General features: G+C 41.6%; 1 protein-coding gene across 1 annotated transcript; it reads right to left on the bottom strand.

Annotated features, from left to right (window-relative positions):
* Window positions 1-4,469: 4,469 nt before the first annotated feature.
* On the bottom strand, window positions 4,470-17,277 carry C26H12orf50 (chromosome 26 C12orf50 homolog). The gene is made up of 10 exons (XM_030002587.2): window positions 17,222-17,277; window positions 15,858-16,000; window positions 13,403-13,567; window positions 12,006-12,083; window positions 11,799-11,912; window positions 10,195-10,302; window positions 7,693-7,899; window positions 6,789-6,878; window positions 6,103-6,194; window positions 4,470-4,784 (listed from the first exon to the last, which is right to left on the bottom strand). The coding sequence occupies exons 1-10, from the start codon at window positions 17,275-17,277 to the stop codon at window positions 4,722-4,724; spliced, it is 1,116 nt and encodes a 371-aa protein (XP_029858447.1). The 3' UTR covers window positions 4,470-4,721.
* Between the last annotated feature and the right edge of the window lie 241 nt (window positions 17,278-17,518).

Below are 17,518 nucleotides of genomic sequence, written 5' to 3'. Positions count from 1 at the left end.
CTTAATTTAAAGTCATTGCAGGACGCTGCGGAGAGGCTTCAGCGCTAGAGAGCCGGAGTCAAGCACATTCCGACGAAAGTTCACTCTGGGCGTTGTTCGAGCCCATTCCTGTGACTGCACTGACCCCTAGTGACTGCAGAGCCAGGTAAACCATTTGCAGACTTTATTTTTTTTTAAATAAATATATATACTTACATAAAGTATTGCTATACAAGGGAGCTTTTATCAGAAAATGTCTTCATTAGGAGCAAATTGTCAAAATGCTTCTTTTTTAAGCAATCCCTACAAGTCCCAGGGAAGTTTCGTTCAGTTTTCATTTTATAACAACCAATTTTTTTCTCATTCAGGTGTTGACTTGAGATGGACTTTGCTACCTTAATTAAAAACCAGCTTATTTAAAATACCAGTGCTGCTAAGATGCTGGGAGATAGTGGTTTTAATTTAGCCGTATAAGTTTGTTCAGGAACGCAGGATCTCAGGCTGGAAGCTTTGCAAACTTTTAATAAAATACAGGTGATACCACTGTTAATTTGTTTACTGTCTAATATGATTCACCTACACTAGATGTCTGATGTGCTTTTAGAAGTACCATCTGGAAAAACATTAGCATATTTTAACATGTATAAAGTGAAAACAACACATCATTTCTTTCCCCTGGGCCTTTCAATTCAGCAGCAGATTATGTACATGCATACATAATACCAGGGCAAGTTTAAGCCTCCTTCAGTACCCCTCTGCCTCTGATCTTTGGCTTGTTATCTCAGGACTTATTTTCACGTAGTGTTAGTTTAAACCAGGGTGGGGGATCCGTCACGCAGCGAGTATGTGAAAACACAGAAATGCAGTTTTTGGGGCCTCACCGCGTGAAATGCTGAGTATCCTCCATTTCCCTTGACCCCTCTTTGGGGCCCTGAAGACAGAGACAACCAGGTGGAAGGGGCTGAAGTGATGTACCGGGGGATGCACCTGGGAAACACACATGTGTTTTTATGATTTTAGTGGATGTCGGTGCCTTTGAAGCTGTGAAAGGGAAATGTTATTTAATAAGGATTTGATCGCATGGAGCACTGATGCCTTTCCGTTCCTCTGATTTCAGTCAGGAGTAGTTAACAACTCACAGGAACTGTTAATATCTCGTTGAGCCATGTATTTATTTTACAGTGATGAGGTATTTCTTAGTATCTGTGACTTGCTGGGTTGAGCAAGTGCTGACTAAGAGAACAGTATTTGTAATGTCTCTACAGGAAGCTCCAGCGAAAAGGGAAGAGGTAATGTGCAGAGGCTGTGGTTCCACGACAATCCGGGATCAGACAGGTATTGCCCGCATGGCCACGTCCTTCTCCTCCTGCATTCCTTTGTCTTTCCCTCGAGCTGGGCCTGACACTTAGCCCAGTCCTCTGCTGGGAATATTGGCATGTTAAGATGCTAGAAAAGAATTTTCTTCTGGCTTTGCCTTGTTGGGTTGGCTTTTCAGAGTGGGGAGGTGGGTTAAATTGCCCCAGGATGTGCTAGTTCTTTATGATCCCAGTCATAAAGGCACTCAGATTCTATAAAGCATCTCTTAAGATGCAGGGTTTTTGAGATCACACTGAAAAGGAGGATAGTATAGATAATCATACCCTCCAGATGCTGAGAGCCGCAAGTTCTGCAGCATTGAATGGGCGTCCGACCACAGCCCAGCACAGCCTGCAGATCCTGTCCATGGAGAAGTTACCCCATTTTGATCATTTGAGCTCTTACAGGATTTTCCCAAATAAGCCAGCTCTATTCCTCATTTCTATGGTCAAACATAAAGGATGTTCCCATGAGAACTTCTCGCTGCACTGTTACTTAAAGGTGAGCCCAGGCAGGAAGCCTTATGTAACTGGACACAATATCCCTCTGAATTAAGATTTTAAATTGCCTCAGGCACACAACATACAAAATGTTGCCGCAAGGCATCATGTGCTACAATTTGAAACTCCAATGTCTAACTGGGGGGGGGGGGGGGGGGCGGAACATTTTAAATCTACATAGTCCTTGATTTTAAAAAGATATTTCTTGTCTGGTTTTTTACATTTTCTAACTCTCAGCTATACCAGATACTCTAGACTTTTCTGTTCTTCTCTCAGTTACGGGCAGTGATGCCTAACTGCATACATGTTTACAATCACTGCAGTGTTTTTTAAGTCTGTGCTGGTTTTTTGCTGGGATAGAGTTAACCTTCTCCACGGTAGCTGGTATGGGGCTCTGCTTTGGCTTTGTGCTGAAAACAGTGCTGATGATAACCCAGGGATGTTTTCGTTCCTGCTGAGCCGTGCTCACACAGCTTTTCTGCTTCTCCCCCCAACCCCAGCAGTGAGCAGGCTGGGGGGGCACAGGGGGGACGTTGGGAGTGACGGCGTTTGTCTTCCCAAGTGACCGCTTTGCGTGCTGGAGCCCTGCTGTCCTGGAGATGGCTGAACGCCTGCCTGCCCCTGGGAAGGGGTGGGTGGATTCCTTGGTTTGCTTTGCTTGCGTGCGTGGCTTTTGCTTTCCCTGTTCAACTGTCTTTATCTCAACCCAGGAGTTTTCTCACTTTTACCCTTCCGATTCTCTCCCCCATCCCTCTGTGGGGGGGTGGTGAGCAAGCGGCTGTGTGGGGCTGAGTTGCTGGCTGGGGTTAAACCACAACAAAGTTTAAATTATTAAAAATTAAATTTCAAAACGGAATGAAAATTACACCACTACCACCCAAGGTTTATGCAAGATATTCTCAATAAAATAGGATAGAGAAATGTATGACTATATTTCTCATAGAATGATAGCATCATTTCACCTAGAAGGCACCCTGGAAGGTACCTGATCCATCCTCACATTCTAAACAGTCACAATGAAGAAAAGGCTCCAAGGAAGCAAAACAGTTTTATATTCACAGTTATGGGTGCCACCAAGATAATTACTGGATCCCAGTGTTACAGAAAGAAGTTTGAAGGGCTCTCCTCCAAAACTGATGATGTTCTAAGAATGACCAAAGGTTGGGTAAATGGAAAAATGTCTGAGACAAAGGTATAAAGTTACATATATGTAACAATTTAGTATAAGGTTTGTTTCTTCAGAAAGCAATATTAAAATATCCTTCTCATCAGTCTTCCGCTCAGTCTTTACCGAATCTTCTATACTTTAGTTTAAAATGTATGTAAAAACATAGTTAATTCTGAGAGTTTTGTTGTGAAGTTCATTTAGTTCATAACAGAGTTCTGCTGCCCTGCTAAAATGGCAAAATCTCAAGATCAAACTCAGACTGAGACCCCAAATACCTGGCAAACAGCTGAACTATCTAAGAATCTGGCTTTCACAAAAACCCAGCAACTTTCTAGAATGCATTAGTATTGCTGTTTACATTAAAAGTCCTCTGAAACTGCTAAGTAAAATGAATAGTATTTATTCGTACTAGGAATTATGCCTTAAAACAGCCTGTAAAAATAATTTCAACTCTCAAATTTTAATAGCAGATTAAACTTAGTGAATATACTGAAGACCTTTATATGTGACCATACAGAGCTGTATTGGGTTTGCGTGGCAAGGTTTCGGTAGCGGGGCGGCCACAGGGGTGGCTTCTAAGAGAAGCTGCTAGAAGCTTCCCCACGTCTGACAAAGCCCATGCCAGCCGGCTCCAGGACAGACCCACCGCCGGCCAAGGCCGAGCCCATCAGCGACGGTGGTAGCACCTCTTTGATAACATATTTAAGAAGGGAAAAAAAGTTGCCGGGACTCAGAAACTGCAGCTGGAGAGCGGAGTGAGGGTATGGGAGAGAAACAAGCGTGCAGACCCGCAGGTCAGTGCAGAAGGAGGGGAGGAGGTGCTCCAGGCGCCGGAGCAGAGATTCCCCTGCAGCCCGTGGGGAAGATGATGGTGAGGCAGGCTGTCCCCCTGCAGCCACGGAGGTCCATGGTGGAGCAGATCTCCACCTGCAGCCCGGGGAGGACCCCACGCCAGAGCAGGGGGACACCCGAAGGAGGCTGTGACCCCGTTGAGAGCCCACGCTGGAGCAGGTTTGCTGGCAGGACTTGTGACCCCCCACACTGTAGCAGTCTGCTCCTGACGGACTGCAGCCCGCGGGAAGGACCCACGTTGGAGAAGTTTGTGGAGGACCATCTCCTGTGGGAGGGACCCCACGCTGGCGCAGGGAAGAGTGTGAGGTGTCTTCCCCCAGAGGAGGAAGGAGTGGCAGAGGCAACATGTGATGAACTGATCATAACCCCCATTCCCCGTCCCCCTGCACCGCTGGGGTGGATAGGTAGAGAATTCAGGAGTGGAGTTATGCCCAGGAAGAAGGGAGGGGTGGGGGGAAGGTGTTTTCAGATTTAGGTTTATTTCTCATTACCCTACCCTGGTTTGATTGTCAATAAATTAAATTAATTTTCCCTAAATCAAGTCTGTTTTGCCCATGATGGTAATTGGTTGAGTGGTGTCTCCTTGTCCTTATCTCGACCAAGAAGCTTTTTGTTATATCTTCTCTTCCCTGTCTAGCTGAGAGGGGAGTGATACAGAGGTTTCAGTGGGCACCTGGCATCCAGCCAGGGTCAACTCACCACAAGAGCACACTTTTTTAATTTCCATTTTATCAGTTTTGAAATGTTATCGTGTACTTGCTGCACCTTATTTTTGGAATTTATAATTTTATCATCTTTGGATTTTCCAGTTGATAATATCCTTATTTCAATTTAGATTTTATTTGTAATAAATTGAATTACTTGCTTCATCTCTTTCTTCTGTCTATATATCGTTCTCCTTTTCTATTCACTTCCATGTCTTCTTGGCTCTGTTGTCAAAATAAATATGAAGAACATTTTGTGCATAATTTATTAGAGTAAAACTATCTGCTCTTTCAGAAACATTTTAAGAAGTAAACTTTCAACACTTCTAGAAGCAACAGAAATAAAAATATTTCATCCTAATATAATTCACCCATTCACCGTTCTGTTCAAGTATTTTCCCTCTAAAACCCTCCCAAGCAGATGTTTGAGAACCATGTGGTACTTGCACAAAGAAACCAAATATGGTAGCAAGCCTGGCGAGGGATTACAGAAGGTGGTTTTAGGTGCTTTTCATCTATGTGGTGCCTCAACAGAATTTGCATCTCAGACTGGAATCAAAATGGCCTAATGCTGTGTTTGGATGTGTCCTTGTTAAACTCATAGGAATACTGACGACTGGGCCATCTGGAGAGCTTTGAAACACAAAATTACAAAGTTGCACTTTTCTGAGCCACCCGCTTTGGACTAGTCTCCTGGAGCAGACTCATACTCTCAAAAACTAACAAGACCACTTGGAAAAAGTGTTACTGACCATCTTCTATAAAATAAAGTAGCAGTAAAAGGATTCATCCAAGAAAAGGCAGTGCTCAACAGGGTTCAAACTTATCTCTTTGCCCTTTCAGGGAAGCACTTTCATAGCAAGCTAGAAGGCTAAGCTTGCCAGAACTATGAGGATGCTCTACTAGTTCACATTTCGAACTGTGCAACCGCAGAGCAAACAACCTGTTAGGTCCGTGGGTGACACAGAGAGACTGGAGATAAGGAAATGTCACACTGAAGCACCGACTGCAGACTAAAGGTTTGGCCATTCATCTGAGGAACATGAGATAGGGGTTCTAATCTCTGCTTTCAAGACAGCTGTAAAATGTATTAATGGTCCTTAGGGTGTCTTGTGAACGTTTGGTAGCCTGAGTCCTTTTACGAATTTGGACCTCGGCTGATTGTTGTTCAGCGATTGCAGATGCTTCGCGAGCAATCAACCAGCGAGACAAATAGATCACAGTCTCTGCTGTGCTTTGTGCAGTGGCACAGGCCAAAACCCACTTCTTGTAGTTCCTCGCTTTAACGGCAGGTACGTATTTTGCTTTCTCGTCAGTAATATTGTAAAAAATGAGAAACCACAGGTTAGTTAACCAGGCAAAAGTACATGTCTGCAAACAAATGAAACCATTAACTGCTCTTTCAGACTACTCAGCATTGCTTAGACTCTTGCGGGTTTTGGTTGGGGAAGTTTTAATAGCACTTTTACATGTTCTAGGTGGGGAGAGACACGTCCCTTTTACTAAAAAGACTAAACTGTAACAATTTCTGTCAAACAGTTACCTGAATAGTTGTTTTAGACTTAGAGAACGTTTTTGCATGTGGATTTCTTTTCCTCTGAGTTGGTGCATTGTAAGATCCTGAAGTATATTTGTCTGTAGAAAAAACATAGACGTTGTTTCTTAATTTCAGCTACGATTTCAGGAAAGACTCTCTTGGTCCGGCATGTGAATTAAATATTACATTAGCTGAAGTATCAATGAATGCATCGGGTGAATTGTATTCACCGCTGAAATACCAGCTAGTATTAAATACAGACTCTCTCTCTAGTACTTTAGAGATCATTTGTCATCTTGCGGCATTTGCGTGAGGCTCACAGGATCTTCCAAATAAGGTGATTCTGCCACGGACACCCTTGACTTTAACAAAGTGAATGTTCCTGTGTTGAAAATCTTCCCAAAGGCATCAGTTGTTCTTAGATTAAACTAATCTGTAAACTAATCTCGTGTTTTATCCCTGCTTGTGAAAGCCCTAGATGCAAGGCAATATTATGTTTTTTGTGCTAGACAGCTGATTTTGCAGGAGAGTAAGCTGCCTAATGACTAACCATTTTCTGTAAAATTTGATTAAAAAATAATATTATTAATGCTCTGGGTTTCTGTTAATTCCAGCTTAATTCCATTCATTCAAATTATTAATTCCACAATAATCCTAAAATTTTCAGTTCATGCAGAACAAGTAAGTATTACCATAGTTTTCCATTTGGGTCCAAAATCTTCTATTAGTATCAAGCTGATTCTTTTGCTTGGAGCCTTTCCAACCACGTGGCTCAGGTACTGCTGGAAAGAAAGGTAGCAAAAATGGTAACGGTTGTTCTTATGACAAAAATGCTGATCACCTTTTTTTTTTTTAAATGCTCTATGCTTCTTTTTAACCTGGAAATTTGGTAAGATGTATTCTTCACATTAAGAATGTTCTCTCTGTAACCTCTATACCAAGCTGTCCACATTTAATCAAAGCAACCATTAAAAGAAAAAACCCGCAACTATTCCTGCCCAAGACGAAGCAGTGATGTTGGGACTCATTTCACTTACCTTTATTCATCTGAAAGTAGGGGTTACTCTGTGTGAAGGAGGTTCCTTTTATTGGAAATTAAGACAGGGAGGCACCTCAAGGTGGAGATTCAACCCAGCTCAAGAGAGATGATGGAAACTGGCAAGGTGAAATCAATTTCTTAACTTATGATCACTGAAATTATTTACCAGTAAATTTTTTGATGAAGTGACAGATGAAAATAAACCCCAATCATCCAGAGGTGAGGGTATTGGTATATTTGTGCCCATTGGAAAAACATTGCATGCATCGCTCTTTGTTGGGCAGAGAAGTGAAATCCTGCTATGAAGGTAGCTAAATTATTGTTTGTGAATATTCTGTCTGACCAACTGTAAAGCTTTATAAAGCTTTACATGTCTGTCTGTGGATAGTGCTGCAGTCTACTTAGACTGGATCAAACTAGACTGGACCAAATTTACTCTTGCCCATATTTAGCCATAAATCAGTTCATATTCACATGCAGGGACAAAATCAAAAGCAGCGTGATACAGACAGGTACGTCTGAGGCATTTTAAGACTCCTCTGTGAGCAGGAACCCACCTGTAGATCCACTGAACTTTGGTTCTTGGGTGGTGGTGACAGTACGGTAGACTACATATGCTGATCTTCGAGGTTCTGAAGAATTAAAGTAAGTCTTTCTTCCAGTTTCTCTCTCATAAGGAATATAAGAAGAAGCAGTTCGATCATCCTTCATTTGACGCCTTTGTTGGTACCTTGGTTTGACTTTGGGGTCTGAAGTGTGAATTCCTGAAAGTGAAAGAACAAACTTAAGCAATAATGTTGTGCTACTACTCAAAATTTGACCTATTGCAGGAGGTTGGAAGACAAGATTCAAAAAATGGTCTTTGTGGACAGCCCAATCCAAATATAATCAGTTATTTTATTGACCATGTGATGTTCAGCAATGAGAAGCTGATGCTAAAGTATATTACCTCCGTTTTCAGAGGATCTGCAGTCTGTTCTGGGAATAGTCTCTATTGGTCCTCTCCTTCCTATAGTCTCTCCTTCTCTCTTTGTATTATTCAATTTTGTAGGAATTGCATTACCATCACCTGGAAAGGCAACAGAAAGGTTTTAGCTGCTTGTGTGTAAGCAGCACACGGAATGGCACTGCCATTCTCTTCCCCCCGCCGCCTCGATGAGCTAGCGATTGGTTCAGTGCAATTTCCTTTAACCTCTCGTTTTATAGTCTTCTTTCTCTTTTTTTAGTTATTTGGATCCTGTCTAGTGTAACTGAGCACCTGACGCTTAACTCTCATGCTTTCTAAGAAGATATCATAACACACAGGTTGAAGACGACTGTGGCTGCAAAGTAAAGAGCCAGCTACAAATTACCTGCTCATTCTTTAGTCCCTCACTTTTCATGAATGATATTTATGAGCCCTATCCAATTGAGTTTATGGTATTTTCAAGATGCATGTCATCATAGTACCTAAAGCCTCTGAGAACTCAGCTGAGGCAATGCTTTGGGGAAACATCTCTGAATGTATCTGTCTTTTCAGACTGTCTTAGATGCAGCCCTGAACACAATCCCCTCATGCACTACTGTCCTCTGAGTGGTGACTACCTGCCCATATACATCCTTTCTCTGCACTGCACAGGTGGTACATGGACCTCTGCAATATCCACGGTTGAGCCCATGGAGACCAATGCACTCCGAAGGACACCTTCTGGCTGAACGATGAATTACCTCTTCTGTCTGTAGCGTCTAGACACATCCTGGACATGGGCGGTTTGTGAACGTAACAAAATACTACAAATGACGTGGCTAAACTTGGAAGAGCCTTGGTCGCGCAGGTAAGCCCGCTTCAAACTACAAACAGAACTTCACAAGGGGAGTTGCAGTATGAAGCAACCACAGTGCTCTTCACCTGGCCCCTGCTACTCTGCAGGAAGACGTGGCTTTGCCTGTTCTTCCCTTTCCCCTGCTAATGTAAATAAGCACTTTTAGTTCCCCTCAGTTCAGGCCAGAATGCAGCAGAAATTCTGTACTTCTGCTTCAGTTTGGGGGGCTGGTTTAAAGCCCAAACAATCATAAATCCAGCCCAATCCAAACTCCAGTGAAATCTCAGGTGTGGAAAAATACCATGCAAAGCAAGACCATTCTTTCATCCCCTGCTGGGAGGAAAAAAGTTGAACGAGAAACCCTTCTTCAAAGGAAACTGAAATTCTACTGCAGAATTACTGCTACTACTATCAATATTTGCAGTAGGCTGAGAAGTTAAAGGGGGACTATTATGAGGCTTCTTAAATATTTCCAAAGAATAAATCACATAAAAGACGCTGTAAAAAGTGGGGATCAGTGTATTTGTGCCCATCGGCACATCGTTGCATTCATCCCTCTTTGCTGGGCAGAGAAGTGAATTCCTGCTATGAAGGTGGCTCTATTATTGTTTGTGAATATTCTGTCGGACTAATTGTAAAGTTTTATGAAGCTTTACATTTCTGTCTGTGGATAGTGCTGCAATCTACTTATGAAAATTATGCTGGATCAAATTTACTCTTGCCCATATTTAGCCATAAATCAGTTCATATTCACATGCAGGGACAAAATCAAAAGCAGCGTGATACAGACAGGTACGTCTGAGGCATTTTAAGACTCCTCTGTGAGCAGGAACCCACCTGTAGACCCGTTGAACTTTCGTTCTTGGGTCATGGTGACAGTAGGGTAGAATGCAAGTGCTGATCTTCGAGGTTCTGAAGAACAGAAGTAAGTCTTTCTTCCAGTTTCTCTCTCATAAGGAATATAAGAAGAAGCAGTTCGATCATCCTTCCTTTGACCCCTTGGTTGGTAACTTGGTTTGGCTTTGGGGTCTGAAGCGTGGATTCCTAAAAGTGAAAGAACAAACTTAAGCAATAACGTTGTGCTACTACTCCAGATTTGACCTATTGCAGGACACTGGGGGCTGGAAGATGAGATAGTCCAGTTGAAATATGGATTGTCCGTATTTGACACCAAGAACAGAAATTCAATAGATAGTGCTAAATCATCTAACAGTTTAAAAAGCAACAATGAGGAAGGCAACTGTTTTCTCAAAATACCTTTGCCTGTTCCTGTATTAGGTGAATTTCTTGGCTCCTCAGGTATCCCTTTCTCTTCCTTTACTTCTTGATAGTGATGGCTCTTTACCAGCTCAGTGTGGTTGGTTTCTGTGGGATTAAAATAGCACATATTTACTTCTTTAAAAAGCACGCAAAATTTTCATATCCAAAAATGCAGTGATATATTTCCTCTCTCAGAGTTCATGGTCGCAAAATCTTGAAAGCAAAGTCAAAAATTGACTGTAAACACAAAGACTACTGCTACTTTGAACTCGTACAATGGCTTTGACCAGTGCTGGCTCAGAATTCTTCTCATTATGAATTAGAAAATCTTCATGAAGACTGTAGTCTATGCTTTTTCCTGAATGTAGCTAATGATAAATAAAGACATATATTACAAGGTGTCTTCATGTATTTGTTACTGATCCCTCATCTGTAGTCTAAATATATCTAAATACTTGCCAGAAATAGCTTATCAAAGCTATTCTAATATGAAACATTTTAGGTGTAGAAGTAAGAAGGAAATAATTCTGCCCAGTTCTATTGAGCAATTTAGGCTGGAAAAAGTGTCAGTTAAAAGTGCATGACATGGAGACAATTTTTCCATTCCCTTTTTTGTATTAGCACATCATCCTATTCAAATCTGTTTTACATAAAACAGTATTATCAAGATTTTATCCCTGAAATTTACACGAAATATTCAACAACTATTATTTTTTTGATTGAAAATAGCAGGTCTTATTTCTGCCCAGCAATTTTTGATGACTGATCTACTGATTGCTCTGGTGTCTTGTTACCTTAAGAACATAACTCTCTCCTAATATGGCGTCATATATTACTTATTCAGTAAAAAAATGAATATAGATTTCTTTCAGTCATGTCACTTGCTCAAGAATGAAGGCGAAACCTAATGAAGGGGGTAAATATGTATTAATTTGTATTCCTTTGACCTTAATTATGTTGGATCAAGCCCAACAGTCAAAACAAAATGGAACTCTCTTGTTACTGTCTTTTAGAAGACACTTTAAAGGGGGTATTTACTTAATCTCAATTTAGTTATAGAAAAGTTTGCTGTGTCACTACATTTCATCATCTAGACACCCAAGACAGCCAGCAGAGAGCGCGAACACCTCTGGGCAAGTGACTCATCTCACCTTCCTGTAGCACTATCTTACGATGCAATAAACAGCCCGGTAAGAGTGCCTGTCTCTCCATTTAACAACAGAGATCCCGGATGAGACATTTCAGCTACACACCTCGCCTTAGGGTGGTTAAAGTTAGACTACATAAATCTTGACCATGAAGAAAAATTACATGAAAGACCTATGTTGTGTATCTCAGGAAAGTACACATAGGGTTAATAGCCCATTTCTACCTTTTCCATCTACAATCGATGCAGGTAGTCACCACATGTGTGACACTATTTATGTATATCTGTACGGGGGAAAATTAAGTAAGTTTTTTTATGCTCTTTGTAATATGCTGTCTTTTATTGTCACTAAATTAAAGAAGCAAGGAGGAGGGGCAAGCTATGTAATAGTTTCTCCCTGTGACAGTAATTTTAAAAGTGGTAAATATTGTCCAAGAAGATGAAAAGTACTTGCCTTTCTGCAAGTGTTGCTCAGTAGCTTCCAAGGGCAATAGCTCATTTTCCCGAGGTGCAGACACAGTTTTTGTTGGTTGGTGTTCGTGGGGGTACTGAATCCCGTAATACTCTCCTAAACATACCCCAAAAGGGAAAAAAAAAAACCCAAAGTTTACTATATTGGCAGCATTGCTGTTTAGGAAAGAGTGACTAGTTTCATATTTACCAGACTTATAGCATATTTCTTTTATTGCTCTTTCCTCTTCAAGATCTGCAGCAGTCCTAGGCACCCACTCAGGAACACCTGTAGGAAATATTTTTAAAAGATTACTAGGTAGCTATACAGAGACCTTCAACAATTCTTGATAATCAAGGACCATAGTGACTTTCATTTTGGTCACGGTTGTTTTTTTACTGACTGTGACCTCTGCTTCTGGACAGAAAAATGATTCCTTAATACTGGGTATTTCCAAGTGCAATGGAACTGCAGTTACAACCCATACTAAGAAGCTAATGTTTGTTGGTTTAAAAGGATTCCAAACCACCTTCAGTGCCCATTTTGAAAATGATCCTTCTTTTACACCCAAAAGGAAATCTTCTGATTAAACATGTCACCAGGGAGTGCTTGTCGCAAAACCTCTGCCCAAAGTTACTGTCGTGTAATGTCTGAGGCAGAGCTGCTGAAGCGAGCGCTCCTTACCTGCCTCAGTGAAGGCTCCTAAAGCTAGCAGAGCCCTGCTTTTGATACCATTTAAGTTAACGTGGCTTACTCAGACTGAAGCCGAGTTAGGAAGCACTAACAGGCAGCCCTGCCAGCCAACCTGAAGGGCAGGGGGAAAGTGAAAAGCAGCTTGGGGCTGCCTGAGAACTAGCACAGTAATGTGCAGAATGCACGCGTGAGAGTAGGTCCTTCTCTCACTTTCACTCTCTGGGAATGTGCAATTCATTCCTTCCCTATGCATCTCTGGTCTCTCAGGCAACGGTTTAATGACATGGAAAAAAATTGGAAAAAGAAAAGAAAATAAATATATACACATTCACATTCAGTTAAACTAGTGAAGAGTTTTGTATGGGTTCTCTTTGCCAGATTTAAGATGAACTTCCTGTAGTAAAGTGAGACTGCCTACAGGGTTTAGGAAGTCAGTTGAACAAATTACTTAAGTTGAAGTCACGCACCTGTCTTTTGTAAACAAACCTGTGACTTCACCTTCAGTGATGAGTGTGTACAGCCCCTGCTCAAAAGTTTGTTTCCCAGAAAAGCGGTGCCTCCTAAACCTGTAATTTGGCCCCTGAATTTTGAGAAATTTGAAGAGTATTTGATGGTCGTCTGAATTGTGGATCACATTTTAAACTCTGTTTAATGAGGAAGAGGTATGTGAATTCTGCCACTATTGAAATATACAGCTAGCCATTTCACAGGAGTTGGAAAACGTTGCCTCACTCACATCTGGTGACGAGCAGTTCCAATATTTGGGGGATTAGCTGGAAACTATTTCAAAAACTTGTCAAGAACTCTTCTCTAAAAATGTGATGGTTATTATAAGAAGTCAGTTGTGAAGTACATTGCAAGAGTTGAAAAAATCCATCCTACTTGCTTGTCAAATAAAGAAAAAACCCACTTACGATTCTCTTCCTCTTCATCGTCCTCTTCATCATCGTCATCGTCGTTGATGTTTATAATCACTGGAGGATGAATTGGTAGTACAATATTCTTTTGATTTCTGAGTAATTCTTGACGATGTGCTGGATGCAGAATCCCTCCTTGGACACCCTGTTGCAGTGGGGCACCTGCAGAAAAGAGCATTATATTTATTTTGTTAGGCGGGAACTAGAATATCAAATCCAGGCTCAGACCAGCAGGTATAGTTTTGAAATCATTATCATGCTGGAGGAGTCATTAAATAGGCAGATTGTGCCTTTTAGGAAAAATCTTCTGCGGAGGCTGGCAAAAGAGCATCTTCCCACTACAGAAGGTGTGAAAAAACAGGTAGAGATTTACAACATAGGGAAACACGTGATTAGTAATACCTGGGCTGAAGTGAGTAAGGCAGTTTAGGACCCCACCTGTGAAAATATTTTAAACATGCCAAGTAATAGGCAGGCCTGTATCCCTCCCCATGGCATCAATTGTGAAGAATTTAGCAGCACTAAGCATGGGATTACCTATTTTTGGCTTGTAGACACTTTTTTTCTATCAGAATTTTCTGAATGACAAGTCTCTCTCTTACTCAGTACAAAATGTAGATTTTGAGAAGGAATATGAAGTTCATGAAAATAATGTACACTTAATTAGAAGACAATCAGGAAAGATACTCTTTTCCTTAGGAATTTACCCATAATGTTTGCCACAAAAGTATTTCAGTACTGGGATAGCATTTTGGGAGAGCCAGGAAATGCAACAGACTGAAAATAAAAATGATGAAAAATGGTGAGCCTATTTGTACTGTTCAAGCCGACCAGTTTGCAACTATAGATACAATCAGGATTGAAGTTGGGTATTTTTTCTGCTTTTAAAGAAAAAGATGAAGCATGGGCATTTTCTTTTAGTCCAGTTGTTGTTATTCTTGTGCATCTCTTGCTTGCCTATGAGCAGCATGTGTATTGTATTAGACCCATTTTAATAACGCTACTGCAAATCAGATTTGTCGTATCTCCTGCAAGAGAAAGTAAGATACAACATTTTAACCTGATAGAGCCTTTTTCATTGTCCAGAACAGGATTTTATTAGCTCTGGGGAGGGTAAGCCAAATCAAGCTTGAATTAGTTTAACAAGATTTGTAAGTATTGAAACGAATAAATGAAGTTTTAATGTTTGCAATGTTATTGTGGAGCACACGGACTTTGAATTTATATGTACTGCAGTACAAAGTAAAAGGCTTGGGTCCATTTTCTCGTTTGGATTGTTGAATGTTGCTCTTACGCAGGATACCCTCGTCCACAGTGCCTCTTGGGCACAGTCTCTGACTTACACCGCACCCAAAAGCGTGCCTATGTGATATTTACGACAGCACTAGGTGCCAGGGACCGATGCTGTGGCTGTGGGAACTGTACTAAAAGCCGTAGGGGCACTCATAGAAACAGCACTCAAGTTCTTGCCTTGGTCCTGTGTGGTTAGTTAGGCTCCACATGCCCAGGTATGACAGGCTACCTTTTCCGGGGGGAATTGCAGGAACAGAAGGTGTTTGCTTCTGACTAGAGGTCTTTGTGGACTTCTCTTATGACACCTGTCTCCAGCTCTGGAGATAAGGCCCACGAACAACTCTGGTTTAGTCCACTTGTTCGTGCATCCATGACAAGTCGTGCTGCCTTGCTCTCACTCCTCTTTCTGCCTGATTTCTGACAGCTGTCTTGGTTCCCTGCCCTGGACTCTTACCCTGTTCCAGGCTCCAGCTGTCTACCAGGACTCCTGGCAGACAAGAGCTCCTTTTTGAAAGGACTGAGGAAAAAAACCAACTTCAAATGGTGGGTTGTGCTGCGTTACACACTATTACTGTACTTCAGTAGCCTGCACCCAATGTTCAAGCCTGAAAGGCTTATTCAGAACGATGAACTGGAAATACATCTGCGCACACGGCACTGCAATCTTATGTTATCTGTAGAAGGGGTGTCTCATCCATGTAACATGTTGTGCTCTATCAACAGATGTTGCTGCTAGTGGCCCTACCAACCTCCTCCCCCCACCACACACACTACTTTTCATTTCTCTTAAATGATTACCTGCCTACTAACCATTTTCACTGCTAGAGGGATTTCATCTAGCAAATACCCAAGGAAAGCAACTTTTTTACTCCACGGGTCTCAGCAACCTAAATTGCCACTTGTGACTTCATCTTTCATGTCCCTGATAGTTCCAAAGATCCGTAACATGAGAGCTAAAAAAATTCATGTGGCAACCCTGTTCAAATGCCAATACAATTCCTTTCTTGGCCTCCAGCTTGCTGGGAGAGCAGGTCGCACCTGATTGATTTGCCACAGTACATTTCTGGGCCTTAATATATATTACATAAGCACCGGAAGGACATTTTTGTGTATTTACTTGCTCTAATGCACAAATTGTTGAGAAAACATTTTTACTCACTGTTGGTAGGTGGCAAAAAAAGTCCATTTATATTACGAGGTTTGCTATGATGGAAGGCACAGTTGAACCTCACACAGCCTACGGGTTGTGTTTCCCAGAAACAGGGGACGTTGCTGTACTTCCGCTGCAGGAGAAAACAGATACTGTAAATATAACAATAAAAATGGACTAAGTGGCTTCGTACATGGTGTACCACTTTGAACACCTGACTATGATTTTGTGGGACCACATTCTGACATTTTATCTCTAACAAGTTGTCTCTGACAAGTTACCTCTAAACTTATCTTAAGCTCCAGGTAGCTCTAAAGCTGTCTTGAGTTAGGTCAGTGGAGCTTTCATGAGGTACAACTGTTCCTAGACAAGAATAGGAGTAAAGCAGTGTGCTTACTGCACCGCAGACTTTTCCTGAGATGCTGGGAAGAAAAAAAATCTATTAGTCACTTAATGGACATGTGGCAGAGTTTCCTTGCCTGCACAATGGGATAATCAGATCAATCTCAGATGAAATCTGCTGTACAAGCGCCAATCTTAACACTACTGCTCTCCTACCGTTAAAGGATCTGGGTCCTTGGGGAAAATAAGGAGCAAGAAACAAAACCCAGAAAGATTCCCAACAAAACCTGAAAAACTAAAAATTTGGGAACTTGCAATCCTCGTACAGACTTGTCAGACTTGGATTTCAAAACACGGGAGAAAATCTTTTGTTCCAGTTCCCACTGGGAACGTCAACTCGGCAGAAGAAAGTCACTTTTGTTTTCAGACTAAAAACCGTGCTTGAAGGGACTTGCTCCTTTCTACCTTTATTTCGATATCTCTCAATCTGCCAAACAGATATGAACATCTCCCCTGTCTCCATAAGGAGCACACAGAATCACAGCCAAGAGGTTTTTCACAGTGGCAGAACCTGCACCTGGAACCCTCATGAGGAAAATGACTTTGTGGGTAAGTCACACTAGATTCCCATACCCTAGCGGTTGCCTTAAACGTGAATCTCCTCTTTTGAAACATTTTGGTTTTGATTCATGGGGGAGATGATGCAGTAGTCCACGTGTAACGGTACTTCGGTGACAAGCATTTGCAAGTTACTGCAAATACTCAGGATTTGATGTTGTGAGACGACTGTCATTACTCTCTGCTCACAGCATCTCGCAGCTGTTTTTATACAAGACAAACAGAAGCCTCATGGGAGCAAAAGAATATCTACAGGATTTGTTTAATTATTTGTTTAATTATTGCTGCTTTCCTCATAGATACACTCCCACTGCTGCTCTCCCTCTATCGCTCAATATGTCGCCAGCTAAAAAGTCTGCACAATATTGGAGAGAAAGCACTTTCACAACGACAGCCACTTTTGTTAGTCATACTTAAAATTATTTTTCTGTACCTCTGCCTTATTAAAGTTTACAGATATTAGCGTCATCTCCGACTATGGAATTCACTTCTCCTTATAACCTGAGGTATCTTCCTCAAGCACGTGATAAACTCATAATTCCAAAGAGGCAAGTGGTCATGGCCATTACCCTGAACATGTGAACTCAGGTTTATGTCCTGGTTATGAACTCTATCCCAGCCGAGAGCTGGAAATGCCAGGTTGCTGGTCATTTCTGCGTGAGTTTGTGTGTGTTTTTTTAAAGGAAAACAAAGTCACGCTGGGAACTATT

The sequence above is a fragment of the Aquila chrysaetos genome, chromosome 26, assembly GCF_900496995.4.
Source record: "Aquila chrysaetos chrysaetos chromosome 26, bAquChr1.4, whole genome shotgun sequence".
Taxonomy (NCBI): Eukaryota; Metazoa; Chordata; class Aves; order Accipitriformes; family Accipitridae; genus Aquila; species Aquila chrysaetos.
Note: the sequence above shows the minus strand (reverse complement) of the source record. Positions and strands in the feature narration are given on the sequence as shown.

Excerpts from the sequence above, each read along its gene's own strand:
- C26H12orf50 (XM_030002587.2), bottom strand. The coding sequence starts at position 17,277 with ATGACGCTAATATCTGTAAACTTTAATAAGGCAGAGGTACAGAAAAAT. Across the intron at positions 16,001-17,221 it reads GTACAGAAAAATAATTTTAA|TATCTGTTTTCTCCTGCAGC; the intron begins GTATGACTAACA and ends TTATATTTACAG. Across the intron at positions 11,913-12,005 it reads AGAAATATGCTATAAGTCTG|GAGAGTATTACGGGATTCAG; the intron begins GTAAATATGAAA and ends GGGTATGTTTAG.